Source organism: Nomascus leucogenys, chromosome 11, assembly GCF_006542625.1.
Source record: "Nomascus leucogenys isolate Asia chromosome 11, Asia_NLE_v1, whole genome shotgun sequence".
Lineage (NCBI taxonomy): Eukaryota > Metazoa > Chordata > Mammalia > Primates > Hylobatidae > Nomascus > Nomascus leucogenys.
Genome location: NC_044391.1, coordinates 22,874,050 through 22,889,008, shown reverse-complemented (window position 1 = coordinate 22,889,008; position 14,959 = coordinate 22,874,050). Strand labels below are relative to the sequence as shown.

At 37.5% G+C, this 14,959-nt stretch overlaps 1 protein-coding gene across 4 annotated transcripts in view; it reads right to left on the bottom strand.

Moving 5' to 3' along the window:
- ANKIB1 (ankyrin repeat and IBR domain containing 1) overlaps positions 1-14,959 on the bottom strand; it is a 153,050-nt gene that overhangs the window by 10,430 nt on the left and 127,661 nt on the right. For all 4 annotated transcript variants that reach the window (XM_003252435.4, XM_030822066.1, XM_030822064.1 and 1 more), the window contains exons 12-15: positions 4,319-4,453; positions 3,076-3,162; positions 2,919-2,985; positions 837-982 (exon numbers count right to left, since the gene is read on the bottom strand). In XM_003252435.4, coding sequence (XP_003252483.1) covers positions 837-982; positions 2,919-2,985; positions 3,076-3,162; positions 4,319-4,453 — 435 coding nt within the window. The remainder of the gene's footprint in view (positions 1-836; positions 983-2,918; positions 2,986-3,075; positions 3,163-4,318; positions 4,454-14,959) is intronic.

Genomic DNA, 14,959 nt, shown 5'->3' with positions numbered 1-14,959 from the left:
ATTTTTAAAAAACGCTCATTTGATAGGCATTTATAGAAATGAAATTGGTATAGATTACAAAGAAGTAGTGAGTATAGCAGCTGTTTACAAGGAATTTATAATTTGTCTATGTGAAAAAAACGAATACATTTCAATGTACCATACAAGCAAATGCATGATGCCATAGTGCAGACTATATAAAAGTGCTGAAGGAATTTGAATTAAGGCAAGACAACAGTGATCGGGGTCAAGTCTGGAAGGGTTTATAGAGAAAATGATACTGATCCTTGATGGAAATGTAGGATATAAATTAGCAGAGGACAGTTCAAGGGATGACATGAAAACTGTAACAGGAGAAAGTTTAGTGGCTTCAAAAGAAAAGAAATGTACAATGAAGTTATTTAGCTATAGTGATGCCAATTGGTTTAGGTGTTTTTGTTTTTTAAATACTGTAACTTTTTCAGTTGCATTTCAAAAATAAACTGGTAAACAGCAACTTTCTCATCTTATAGGTAATGTGGGTTGTTTCATCTTTGATGATAAAATTCTTAATTATATAATCAGCAATATGCCTGATTTCAAACTTCAACCAGTTTAAAACAAAGACATAAATGCTATAGGAAATGTTTGCATCACTCATAACTCATTTAGACCTGCAGAGTGACAAATTTAAACAGAAAGAAAATTTCAATTTATTACTGGTAACTTTTCCTTTATTTAAAAACCATTTAAAAAATGCAAAGAAAATTGTTTTATTAATCATGTCCACATTAAATAAAACAAGTGGTTTGAAAAATGAAAAACTCTGTATTTCATAATAACTGCTGCCATTTAAATGTAATTAAAAAATATCTTACCTGCATGAGTTCAAAAATTTCTTTCTTTGTGCTTTTAGGTTCCAAGAAAAATCCATATGGATAAGAACACTTGAGAATGCGCCGAGTTTTTAAGAGCACATGAACTGCATCTTCAATGAAAGTGGTATCTGGACAGCCTCCTTCAGCTAAAAAGTAATTGAGGCACAGTGAATTTGTTTTGGCAAACATGCCATTTATAATATTAATTAAACAATGATTTTTTTTCTCAAAAAAGGAAAAAGAAGGATCATTAGGACAAAAACTGTTTTAAGTAACTGTATGAAAATACCTATTTGAACCAAACTAAAAACCTACATAAAATACTCATGTGTGACATGTATGTGTTTATAAAAGAAGCATATGCCCCAGCAGCCCAGGAACACTGATGGTAGTCATAAAGGAATGCATATACTCATCTTGGATTCTGGTCTCACTCCATTGGTAAGCAAATCTAGCTTTAGGTCAACCAAAAGGTTCTAGGCTTTACTTTTTCAGATTATCCCTAGCAGAATTTCCCTGCTTAAGAATGAGACCAAATGCCTTTTCTAAGTTGCTTATAAAAACAGCCTAATAATGCAAAACCAATACTGTAAGGAAAAAGATACAACATTCTGGCAAACAACTAGATAACTAATCCTAGTTAATAAAAAACTCCAAAGAAAGAAAGAAGGGGAGGAAGAATGAGGAAGATGGAAGATGAAATTGCCTTAATATCTGAGACTCTTTGTTCTAAGAATATCATTATAACAGTCTAGGTTTTCGCTTAACTGCCAAAAAAAAAAAAAAAAAAAAAGAAAAAAAACAGAACTTAAGCATGAGAATCTAACTTTGCAAATACTGTAGAAACTCAGATTATTTTGGATACCTGTAGAAAGAAATTCAGTGTGTGTACACAAACTGACAGACTACCCTGAGATTTCTGACTTATGTGAGAAATGTGTGAGGTTTTGCTTCTTCCCTTCCAATTACTGTACCTTTTCGTTTTTTTCCCCTAATTTATTATGCTGCCTGGAACCTCCAGAATGTTGAATAGAAGCAATAATTCACATCTACAAATATTGAATGTTGTTAAGGGTCAGGCACAGCTGGAAGCACTAGGGATGTATTAGTGACCAGACAAAAATCCCTGCTGAAGAGCTGTACGACTTGTGAGGAATTTTTTCCTCTCAATTTATACTGTGGACAATACTTCAAGAGTCTGATATTACCTAATATAGTTATATCATTAATGAAGTCTAAGAACTAATAATTAACAAGCAGGCTATACTGCTATTGACATATTCTCCCCCACTCCATTTAACTTATGTTATTGTCTTGACTAGGGAATTATCCTAATAAAAAGGATTTTAATATTCATTATTTTGATAAACCGGAGCAACCCAAGTAAAACATCACATTTTTCACCTTAAAATGTACTTTGCATATGTAAGCTATTATTTTTAAAAGGTGACTTTTTAAAACAAACATACCGGAACCTACACTCTGTGTGGTCATTGTGGGTTATTATATTCTAACGATGCTGTCAATACTCAATCCATATTTTGGAATATTCTAACTTATAATTTAGGGCCCATACGTTAGCTCCACCTCATGGCTTTGCTTTTTGACCCCAGTGTTCATTATTTACCAGTGAAATGATTTCTCCCCAAACTGTTATTGACTTCCACCCCCTTAGGCACTCTGCTAAATCTTCTCAATAATTTTTGGGTATTCAGTTACATGACAATTGGGTAGCACGTGTATCTTGCTCCTCTGACTAAGTCAGTGATGTCCTTTAGGACCCATCCACTTTTCCCAACATTGTAGAGCATCAGCAGTGACATAGAGTAAGCAAAATCATGAAGTGTTTTTATCTCATAACAGACAGGCTGCATCAAGAGGAGGAGGCTAGGTGCTGGGTAGAAAATCCAATCACAGAGGCCTCATCTGCTAAGCTGCACTCAGGGCTTGAAAGAACTCAAAACAGTACCAGAACAAGCTAATGGACATAATGTATTCCTTTCAGGGCCTAACCTACTAGTGAAGCGACAAGCATGGAAAGATATTTTATATTAATTATCACACATACAACTTATAACTTACTTTCTTTGAGAGCTCTGCTCAATTGCTCCATCTTTTCTTTGGCTGTTTTAAGAAGGCGTTGTTCTAGCTAAAGGAATAGAAATAAAGAATTTAAACCATTCTCTTTACTTATTCACAACAGTACAGGTCAGCTCATTTGAAATGATTTGGGACATACCTGATAACTATGCTCATGGTTTTTAAATCTTGTATAATAGTGCATAAATCTGTCAAGTTCCTGAAATCGTTTGTGTTTTTTCTCAGCCTAGAAAACAAAAGTCCACAAATGACTTTTATAAAAACTAGTAGCTACTAAAATAGTTTTTTGGGGGAATCATTTAAAAGTTTTATTAGTGATAGGTAGTAATGATGCATTCAGATTTGTGAATTATTTTCTTGACAGAATACTTTCTTTTTTTTTTTTTTTTTTGAGACAGAGTCTCACTGTGTCGCCCAGGCTGGAGTGCAGTGGTGCAATCTGAGCTCACAAAAACCTCCGCCTCCCAGGTTCAACTGATTTTCCTGTCTCAGCCTCCTGAGTAGCTGGGATTACAGGAGCCCACCACCATGCCTGGGTAATTTTTGTATTTTTAGTAGAGATGCGGTTTTACCATGTTGGCCAGGCTGGTCTTGAACTCCTGACCTCAAGTGATCCGCCTGCCTCGGCCTCCCAAAAGTGCTGGGATTAAAAGCATGAGCCACAGTGCTCGGCCTTCAATGTTTTATTATATGGCTTTTTGCTATGGGCTAATGGTATTCCCCCTAAAATTCTTATTTTGAAGCCCTCCCCCCAATTTGACTGTGTTTGAAGACAGGACCTGTGAGAAGGTGATAAAGGTTAAATAAGGTCATTAGGGTGGGGCCCTATTCTGATAGTGCTGGTACCCTTATAAGAAGAGGAAGGGGCACCAGAGGTCTCTCTGTCTTTTCTGGCCACCTGAGAACATAGTGAGAGGGTGGCTGTCTGCAAACCAAGAGGAGAATCCTCATCAAGAACCAAATTGGCCAGCATCTTGACCCTGGACTTCACAACCTCTACAACTGTGAGAAATAAATTTCTGGTAAGCCACCCAGTATATGTATTTTCTATGGCAGCTGAGCAGACTAAGAGACTTCCTGCACAGTATAATGTAATACTGCATTGTTGACATTAATGTTAAAATTGTTTTTAAGTATTTACAGAGGTAGGCTGGGATATATCAGACTTTTCATACATATCTTCACCAAAATTTAAAAAAAGGAAAATGTAAAAGGGAAAAAGCTCTCAAGTTTACAGAGCTATTTTGTTGAAATTAAAGGCTATAATAAAGTATATTCAATTTAATACTTTATTAAGATGAAAATAGAAAAAGAAATGCAAAATAATTCCAGTGTTAGTGAGTGGTTTAGAGAGATGTCTTGGCTTAATTGGTTCTCTTTACCTCCACAGTCATTTCCTTGGATTGCTCCTCCACGTGCTGAATGACTTCATAGCGAGTACATCTGTAATAACCTCCAGTGGACGAACTATGCTTTTTCCACTCTTCAAGGCAAATCCAGCAAAAGTCATACTTGCACTTCAAAAGAAAACACAGATGAAAACATCTCCCCATATTAATGTGCAAATTATTTTCTGCTTTATAGCCAACCAATCTGTAAAGATTACATAATTGTGCTTGTGTGACCAGGAACAAATCTCCTCAAAGACATGCCCTCTTTCTCATGTGTCCTCTGGAGATCTTATCTGCATTATGGAAAGATGTTCAGGTAGTTTAAAATTATTGTTTATAGGGAAATATTAAAATGTAAAGCATAATATTATGAAGTAATCACAGGGAATCATTAAAAATATCAATAAGATATTCTTTCCAAATAATCTTTGGAAAGTGTTTCATTTTTAAGTGCATTCTAATCTGACATTGGTCTATAAAGCTCCACCAGTCTATCTGAAAAACTTCTGGCAATATTGACAAATTGGTTTTGAAACTAGAACTATGCTTAAAAGACCTCTAAGTGGAACAGTTGATACAAAACCGGTTTCCCATTTTAATGTAAATTTCAACTTAATTACCATAATTATCAGACAGTGCCAAAAATATGAGCATTCAGTATAAAAATACATCCTTTTTTATGCTAAGGATTTTGAGTCAGTTAAAAAGATCTTCCCATTCTATGTTGTCTTCAGGTACTCTTAATGGTTTATTTATTTTTTTTTTATTTTTTTATTTTTTTATTATACGTTAAGTTCTAGGGTACATGTGCACAAGGTGCAGGTTTGTCACATGTGTATACATGTCCCGTGTTGGTTTGCTGCACCCATTAACTTGTCATTTACATTAGGTATTTCTCCTAATGCTATCCTTCCCCCATCCTCCCACGCCACGACAGGCCTCAGTATGTGATGTTCCCCACCCTGTGTCCAAGTGTTCTCATTGTTCAATTCCCACCTATGAGTGAAAACATGTGTTGTTTTTCTGTCCTTGTGATAGTTTACTCAGGATGGCTTCCAGCTTCATCCATGTGGCTACAAAGGACATGAACTCATCCTTTTTTATGGCTACATAGTATTCCATGGTGTATACGTGCCACATTTTCTTAATCCAGTCTATCATTGATGGACATTTGGGTTGGTTCCAAGTTTTTGCTACTGTGAATAGTGATGCAATAAACATATGAGTACATGTGTCTTTATAGTAGCATGATTTGTAATCCTTTGGGTATATACCCAGTAATGGGATCACTGGATCAAATGGTATTTCTAGTTCTAGATACTTGAGAAATCACCACAGTCTTCCACAATGGTTGAATTAGTTTACACTCCCACCAACAGTGTAAAAGCATTCCTATTTTTCCACATCCTCTCCAGCACCTGTTGTTTCCTGACTTTTTAATGATCACCATTCTAACTGATGTGAGATGGTATGTCATTGAGGTTTTGATTTGCATTTCTCTGATGACCAGTGATGATGAGCATTTTTTCGTGTGTCTTTTGGCTGCATAAATGTCTTCTTTTGAAAAGTGTCTGTTCATATCCTTTGCACACTTTTTGATGGGGTTGTTTTTTTCTTGTAAATTTGTTTAAGTTCTTTATAGGTTCTAGATATTAGCCCCTTGTCAGATGGGTAGATTGCAAAAATTTTCTCCCATGCTAAGGGTTGCCTGTTCACTCTGATGGTAGTTTCTTTTGCTATGCAGAAACTCTTTAGTTTAATTAGATCCCATGTTTCTATTTTGGCTTTTGTTGCCATTGCTTTTGGTGTTTTAGTCATGAAGTCCTTGTCCATGCCTATTTCCTGAATGGTATTGCCTAGGTTTTCTTCTAGGGTTTTTATGGTTTTAGGTCTAATATTTAAGTCTTTAATGCATCTTGAATTAATTTTTGTATAAGGTGTAAGGAAGGGATCCAGTTTCAGCTTTCTACATACGGCTAGCCAGTTTTCCCAGCACCATTTATTAAACAGGGAATCCTTTCCCCATTTCTTGCTTTTGTCAGGTTTGTCAAAGATCAGATGGCTGTAGATGCATCGTGTTATTTCTGAGGCCTCTGTTCTGTTCCATTGGTCTATATCTCTGTTTTGGTACCAGTACCACGCTGTTTTGGTTACTGTAGCCTTGTAGTATAGTTTGAAGTCAGGTAGTGTGATGCCTCAAGCTTTGTTCTTTTTGCTTAGGATTGTCTTGGCAATGTGGGCTCTTTTTTGGTTCCATATGAACTTTAAAGTATTTTTTTCCAATTCTGTGAAGAAAGTCATTGGTAGCTTGATGGGGATGGCATTGAATCTATAAAGTACCTTGGGCAGTATGGACATTTTTACAATATTGATTCTTCCTATCCATGAGCATGGAATGTTCTTCCATTTGTTTGTGTCCTCTTTTATTTCACTGAGCAGTGGTTTGTAGCTCTCCTTGAAGAGGTCCTTCACATCCCTTGTAAGTTGGATTCCTAGGTATTTTATTCTCTGTGTAGCAACTGTGAATGGGAGTTCACTCATGATTTGGCTCTCTGTCTGTTATCGGTGTATAAGAATGCTTGTGAGTTTTGCACATTGAATTTTTTTTTTTTTTTTTTTTTTTTTTTGAGATGGAGTCTCGCTCTGTCACCCAGGCTGGAGTGCAGTGGCGCAATCTCGGCTCACTGCAAGCTCCGCCTCCCGGGTTCATGCCATTCTCCTGCCTCAGCCTCTCCGAGTAGCTGGGACTACAGGCGCCCGCCACCACGTCCAGCTAATTTTTTTGTATTTTTAGTAGAGACGGGGTTTCACCGTGGTCTCGATCTCCTGACCTCGTGATCCGCCCGCCTCGGCCTCCCAAAGTGCTGGGATTACAAGCGTGAGCCACCGCGCCCGGCCTGCACATTGATTTTGTATCTTGAGACTTTGTTGAAGTTGCTTATCAGCTTAAGGAGATTTTGGGCTGAGATGATGGGGTTTTCTAAATATACAATCATGTCATCTGCAAACAGGGACAATTTGACTTCCTCTTTTCCTAAATGAATACTCTATTTCTTTCTCTTGCCTGATTGCCCTGGCCAGAACTTCCAACACTATGTTGAATAGGAGTGGTGAGAGAGGGCATCCCTGTCTTGTGCCAGTTTTCAAAGGGAATGCTTCCAGTTTTTGCCCATTCAGTATCATACTGGCTGTGGGTTTGTCATAAATAGCTCTTATTATTTTGAGATACGTTCCATCAATACCTAGTTTATTGGGAGTTTTTAGCACAAAGGGCTGTTGAATTTTGTCAAAGGCCTTTTCTGCATCTATTGAGATGATCATGTGGTTTTTGTCTTTGGTTCTGTTTAGGTGATTGATTACGTTTATTGATTTGCGTATGTTGAACCAGTCTTGCATCCTGGGGATGAAGCCAACTTGATCTTGGTGGATAAGCTTTTTGATGTCCTGCTGGATTTGGTTTGACAGTATTTACTGAGGATTTTTGCATCAATGTTCATCAGGGATATCAGTCTAAAATTCTCTTTTTTTGTTGTGCCTCTGCCAGGCTTCGGTATGAGGATGATGCTGGCCTCATAAAATGAGTTAGGGAGGATTCCCTCTTTTTCTATTGATTGGAATAGTTTCAGAAGGAATGGTACCATCTCCTCTTTGTAGCTCTGGTAGAATTTGCCTGTGAATCCATCTGGTCCTGGACTTTTTTTGGTTGGTAGGCTATTAATTATTGCCTCAATTTCAGAGCCTGTTACTGGTCTATTCAGAGATTCAACTTCTTCCTGGTTTAGTCTTGGGAGGGTGTATGTGTCGAGGAATTTATCCATTTCTTCTAGACTTTCTAGTTTATTTGCATAGAGGTGTTTATAGTGTTCTCTGATGGTAGTTTGTATTTCTGTGGGATTGGTGGTGATATCCCCTTTATCATTTTTTATTGCGTCTATTTGATTCTTCTCTTTTCTTCTTTATTAGTCTTGCTAGTGGTCTATCAATTTTGTTGATCTTTTCAAAAAACCAGCTCCTAGAGTCATTGATTTTTTGAAGGGGTTTTTATGTCTCTATCTCCTTCAGTTCTGCTCTGACCTTAGTTGTTTCTTGCCTTCTGCTAGCTTTTGAATGTGTGTGCTCTTGTTTCTCTAGTTCTTTTAATTGTGATGTTAGGGTGTCGATTTTAGATCTTTCCTGCTTTCTCTTGTGGGCATTTAGTGCTATAAATTTCCCTCTGCACACTGCTTTAAATGTGTCCCAGGGATCCTGGTATGTTGTGTCTTTGTTCTCATTGGTTTCAAAGAACATCTTTATTTCTGCCTTCATGTCATTATTTACCCAGTAGTCATTCAGGAGCAGGTTGTTCAGTTTCCATGTAGTTGTGTGGTTTAGAGTGGGTTTCTTAATCCTGAGTTCTAATTTGATTGCACTGTGGTCTGAGAGACAGTTTGTTGTGATTTCTGTTCTTTTACATTTGCTGAGGAGTGCTTTACTTCCAACTATATGGTCAATTTTGGAATAAGTGTGATGTGGTGCTGAGAAGAATGTATATTCTGTTGATTTGGGGTACAGAGTTCTGTAGATGTCTATTAGGTCTGCCTGGTGCAGAGCTGAGTTCAAGTCCTGGATATCCTTGTTGACCTTCTGTCTCGTTGATCTGTCTAATATTGACAGTGGGGTGTTAAAGTCTCCCATTATTATTGTGTGGGAGTCTAAGTCTCTTTTTAGGTCTCTCAGGACTTGCTTTATGAATCTGGGTGCTCCTGTATTGGGTGTATATATATTCAGGATAGTTAGCTCTTCTTGTTGAATTGATCCCTTTACCATTATGTAATGGCCTTCTTTGTCTCTTTTGAGCTTTGTTGGTTTAAAGTCTGTTTTATCAGAGACTAGGATTGCAACCCGTTTTTTTTTTTTTTTTTTCTCCTTTCCATTTGCTTGGTAGATCTTCCTCCATCCCTTTATTTTGAGCCTATGTATGTTTCTGCACGAGATGGGGCTCCTGAATACAGCACATTGATAAGTCTTGACTCTTTATCCAATTTGCCAGTCTGTGTCTTTTAATTGGAGCATTTAGCCCATTTACATTTAAGGTTAATATTGTTATGTGTGAATTTGATCCCATCATTATGATGTTAGCTGGTTATTTTGCCCGTTAGCTGATGCAGTTCCTTCCTAGCAACAATGGTCTTTGCAATTTGGCATGCTTTTGCAGTGGCTGGTACCAGTTGTTTCTTTCCATGTTTAGTGTTTCCTTTAGGAGCTCTTGTAAGGCAGGTCTGGTGGTGACAAAATCTGTCAGCATTTGCTTGTCTATAAAGGATTTCATTTCTCCTTCACTTATGAAGCTTAGTTTGGCTGGATATGAAATTCTGAGCTGAAAATTCTTTTCTTTAAGAATGTTGAATATTAGCCCCCACTCTCTTCTGGCTTGTAGGGTTTCTCCCTAGAGATCCACTGTTAGTCTGATGGGCTTCCCTTTGTGGGTAGCCCGACCTTTCTCCCTGGCTGCCCTTAGCATTTTTTCCTCCATTTCAACCTTGGTGAATCTGACACTTATGTGTCTTGGGGTTGCTCTTCTTGAGGAGTATCTTTGTGGTGTTCTCTGTGTTTCCTGAATTTGAATGTTGGCCTGACTTGCTAGGTTGGGGAAGTTCTCCTGGATAATATCCTGAAGAGTGTTTTCCAGCTTGGTTCCATTCTCTCCATCACTTGCTGGTTCCATTCTCTCCATCAGTTTCAGGTACACCAATTGAACATATATTTGGTCTTTTCACACAGTCCCATATTTCTTGGAGGCTTTGTTCATTTCTTTTTACTCTTTTTTCTCCAAACTTCCCTTCTTGCTTCATTTCATTAATTTGATCTTCAATCACTGATACCCTTTCTTCCACTTGTTAGAATCGGCTACTGAAGCTTGCGCATGTGTCACGTAGTTCTCGTGCCATGGTTTTCAGCTCCATCAAGTCATTTAAGGTCTTTTCTACACTGTTTATTCTAGTTAGCCATTTATCTAATCTTTTTTCAAGGTTTTTACCTTCCTTGTGATGGGTTCGAACATCCTCCTTCAGCTCGGAGAAGTTTGTTATTACCGACTTTCTGAAGCCTACTTCTGTCAACTGTCAAAGTCATTCTCCATCCTGCTTTGTTCCATTGCTGCCGAGGAGCTGTGATCCTCTGGAGGAGAAGGGGCGCTCTGGTTTTTAGAATTTTCAGCTTTTTTGCTCTGGCTTCTCCCCATCTTTGTGGTTTTATCTACCTTTCGTCTTTGATGATGGTGACCTACAGATGGGGTTTTGGTGTGGATGTCCTTTTTGTTGATGTTGATGCTATTCCTTTCTGTTTGTTAGTTTTCCTTATAACAGTCAGGACCCTCAGCTGCAGGTCTGTTGGAGTTTGCTGGAGGTCCACTCCAGACCCTATTTGCCTGGGTATCACCGGCGGAGGCAGCAGAACAGCAAATATTGCTGGCTGGTCCTTCCTCTGGAAGCTTCGTCTCAGAGGGGCACCTGGCTGTATGAGGTGTCAGTCAGCCCCTACTGGGAGGTGTCTCCAAGTTAGGCTACATGGGGGTCAAGTACCCACTTGAGGAGGTGGTCTGTCCATTCTCAGAGCTCACTGTGCTGGGAGAACCACTGCTCTCTTCAGAGCTGTCAGACAGGGACATCTAAGTCCGCAGAAGTTTCTGCGGCCTATTGTTCAGCTATGCCCTGCCCCCAGAGGTGGAGTCTACAGAGGCAGGGGGGCCTTGTTGAGCTGTGGTGGGCTCCACCCAGTTTGAGCTTCCCAGCCGCTTTGTTTACCTACTCAGCAATGGCGGACGCCCCTCCCCCAGCCTGGCTTGCCGCCTGGCAGTTAGATTAGGGACTAGCAGTGAGCAAGGCTCTGGGGGTGTGGGACCTGCTGAGCCAGGCGTGGGATATAATCTCCTGGTGTGCCAGTTGCTAAGACCGTTGGAAAAGCGCAGTGTTTATGTGGCAGTATCCCGATTTTCCTGGTACAGTCTATCACAGCTTCCCTTGGCTAGCAAAGGGAAATATCCCAACCCCTTGTGCTTCCAAGGTGAGGTGATGCCCTGCCCTGCTTCGGCTTGCCCTTTGTGTGCTGCACCCACTTTCCGACCAGTCCCAATGAGACGAACCAGGTACCTCAGTCGGAAATGCAGAAATCACCCGTCTTCTGTGTCGATCATGGGAGCTGCAGACCTGTTCCTATTTGGCCATCTTGGAATGGGCCTCCTGGTTTATTTTATTTTTTAAAGAAACTCTAAATCTTTGAGTCATTTGGAATTTATCTGACTATATAGGATACAGTATGAATTCAACTTTATTCTTTTTCACACAGCTGCCCAGTAGTCCTTATACCATTTAAATAACTCATGTTTCTCCACTGGTTGTAGATGCCACATTTACCATATACTAGATTCCCACGTATCTGTATCTATATTGTAGGCTTTCTTTTTATTCTGTTTCATGTGCCAGCACTACACTATTTGAATTACTGAGGCTTCATAATATGGCTATTTGACAAGGCTAGTTCCCCCTCAACGCTCCTTTTCAGACTTCCTATTCTTGCTTCCCCTTAATCCTGCCGTATAACTTCTGAATTAGTTTTTTTTTAGATGGAGTCTCGCTCTGTCGCCTAGGCTGGAATGCAGTGGCAGTAACTTGGCTCACTGCAAGCTCCGCCTCCCGGGTTCACGCCATTCTCCCGCCTCAGCCTCCTGAGTAGCTAGGACTACAGACACCCGCCACCATGCCCAGCTGAATTTTTTTGTATTTTTAGTAGAGATGGGGTTTCACCCTGTTGGCCAGGATGGTCTCGATCTCCTGACCTTGTGATCTGCCCGTCTTGGCCTCCTAAAGTGCTGGAATTACTGGCGTGAGCCACCGTGCCTAGCCTAAATTAGTTTACTTAGATTCCGAAACAAAACCTGTTGCTATTTTTGATGGAATCTTTCTATCAAAGAACTTCATTGTCTTTCCCTTAGTTTGTCATCTTTTGTGACCTACAGTGGGTTTACATTTTTTCCCCATAAGTCTTGCATATTTCTTGTTAAATTTGTTTCCAGATAAATGAGGCCTTTCAGTATTGTTGTTGATACACATGAAGGTTGCTGATTGTTGTTGATACACATGAAGGTTATTACTCTCTGCATAGTAATTGTGTACTCTGCTACTTAACTGAATTTTTGTTTGTAGCAGTTTTTCAGTTGATTTTTGTGACTTTTCTAGGTATACAATCACGTCATCTGCAAAAAGTGATAATTTTATCTCATTTCTAATTTTTATATCACTAATTTCTTTCTGTTGTCTAATTATGTTGACTGGTATCTTCAATCTAATGTTAATAACACTAGTGATGAAAAATATCTTCATCTTGTTCTTGAATTTAGTGGGAGTGACTAGTTTCCTCATTAAATATGCTAGCTTTTGAAATGAGGTAATTTATTTTTATTATACTAAGAAAGAATCCATTCTATTTCTTTGACTGTTTTATAAAGAATGATTGTTGATTTTTTTTTTTTTTTTGGTCAAATACCTTTTCAGCAGCTATAGAAAATATGTAATTTTTCCCCTTGGATCTACCAATAACACGAGGTACAACATCAACTTTCCTAATACTGAACCATTCTTATACAGGTGGAAGCATCCCTAATCTAAAAATCAGAAATCCTAAATGCTCCAAAATCCAAAACTTTTTCAGCACTGACATGGATTGCGAATTTGTGGATTAGGGGTGCTCAATTGGTATACTGCAAATATTCCAAATGAAAAAAAAAATCTGAAATCCTTAACACTTCCAGTTCCAAGCATTCCAGATCAGCAATCCTTAACCTGTCTTCCTGGAATAAACTCTACTTGGTTTAAATCTTCTACATTTTATAATGGAAAAAACGTTTATAGCATACAGTTATACAGAATCAGATACTATACGTGATTTAAAATATTTAAGAATGTACAATTTAAATTATCTAAAGGGAAATTTTAAGAAGTGTTTTTAAAATAAACAAGCTTATTTTTAGGGGAAGAAATTTCTCACTCTTTAAAAACACATTTGAGTTCAAAAGTAAAAACTGCCTACTGAATCATACATAATCAATGCTGAGGCATTAGTAAAGGTATGTTACGATCTATCAATTATGTCAGAGCATGGATTCAACTACACATAACCATGTTGTTTCACCTACACGTTTAAAACATAGTGTATATGATTTTGCTGCAGTAATGTGATACTTTTACATAAGTCTTCTGTGTCATAGTAAGAATGCTACTTGTCAGCTTTTATTGTTCAATGCAAACGCTTCAGATGGTATAATAAATACAACTACTACATTTACATAGCTTATAAGTAAATGTTTCTTTTCAATGCAACAGAAGCTTAAGCAAAGTCTGTTTAAGTTGGATTACCTTATATTAGCAGCCAGATTAATTCATGAAAACATTCATGAATGTAATACATATTTATCAAGTATTTACTACCAGTAGGTGTTATGCAGGAAATAAAGATAATATTGGAGTCTGTCTCAGCAGCCAACTATAAATTTTTATTGTCATTCGACAGTTCTTTATACATCTATGTAGTCTATATCAGATTTTCTAAAAGGAATAAAAAATATATGGACATTGGAGATAAGATCACAAATAGATGAAATAATTTTGGCTGGATCCTTAGCTGAACAATAAATAACACTTTTGAATATTTTGCTCACAACACTGCCCTAGGTTTTTCTTTCTGCCTCTTAGAGAATCCTTATTACTGCCTCACTAAGCCAATTCATTTATGTTAATTTTACAGTAATACAGACTTATAAAAATTATTTTGTAACTGCCATTCTTTTGCAAGTATAGTAATAATCATTAAGCTTCAAAGTTAAAAATCAAGTAACACCTAGAAGATATTATTATATTTTACTGGAATCTTAACCATTTAAATTTCCTTCATGTCCTAAACTAGAAAAAAAAATACACTTTCCTCTCAATAACTTTAAATAATCATTTTATACATAGATGATATTTCTAATGATAAAGCAAAAAAATCAGAATATCATTATAATTTTAACCAAAAAAAGGTTCATAAATGTAGGTAGGTAGGGATTAATAAAATGTTATTAATAACATACCAGCATATTTGTTTTAAACACACTGCTGTTTCTTCCTGTACAAGTAAGTAAAGAGGGTATTTATTCTATCTAGCCTTTTTGACCTCTAACATTAATCATTTATATTAAGTATTTTTCAGCCAAGTGAATCTTTGTTGGCATTTTCATTTTCAATATAATAAAGAGTTACTTATTTAATTGATGGTTTTATTAGCAGACCTAAAGTCTGGCCACTGCTTTGGGTTCTTGTATTACACAGACATCTATATATAGGTGCTCCCTGGTATCCACGGAGGATTGGTTCCAAGACCTCCTGCAAACACCAAAATCTGAGAATAATCAAGTCCCCGATAAAAAATGGTGTATTATTTGCATACTAACCTATGCACATCCTCTAGTATACTTTAAATAATCTCTAGATTACTTATAATATCTTACAATGTATATGCTATGTAAATAGTTGTTATACTGCATTGTTTAGGGAATAATTACAAAAAAAAAACTGTACATGTTCGATACAGATGCAATTTTTTTCCCTAAGTATTTTTGAT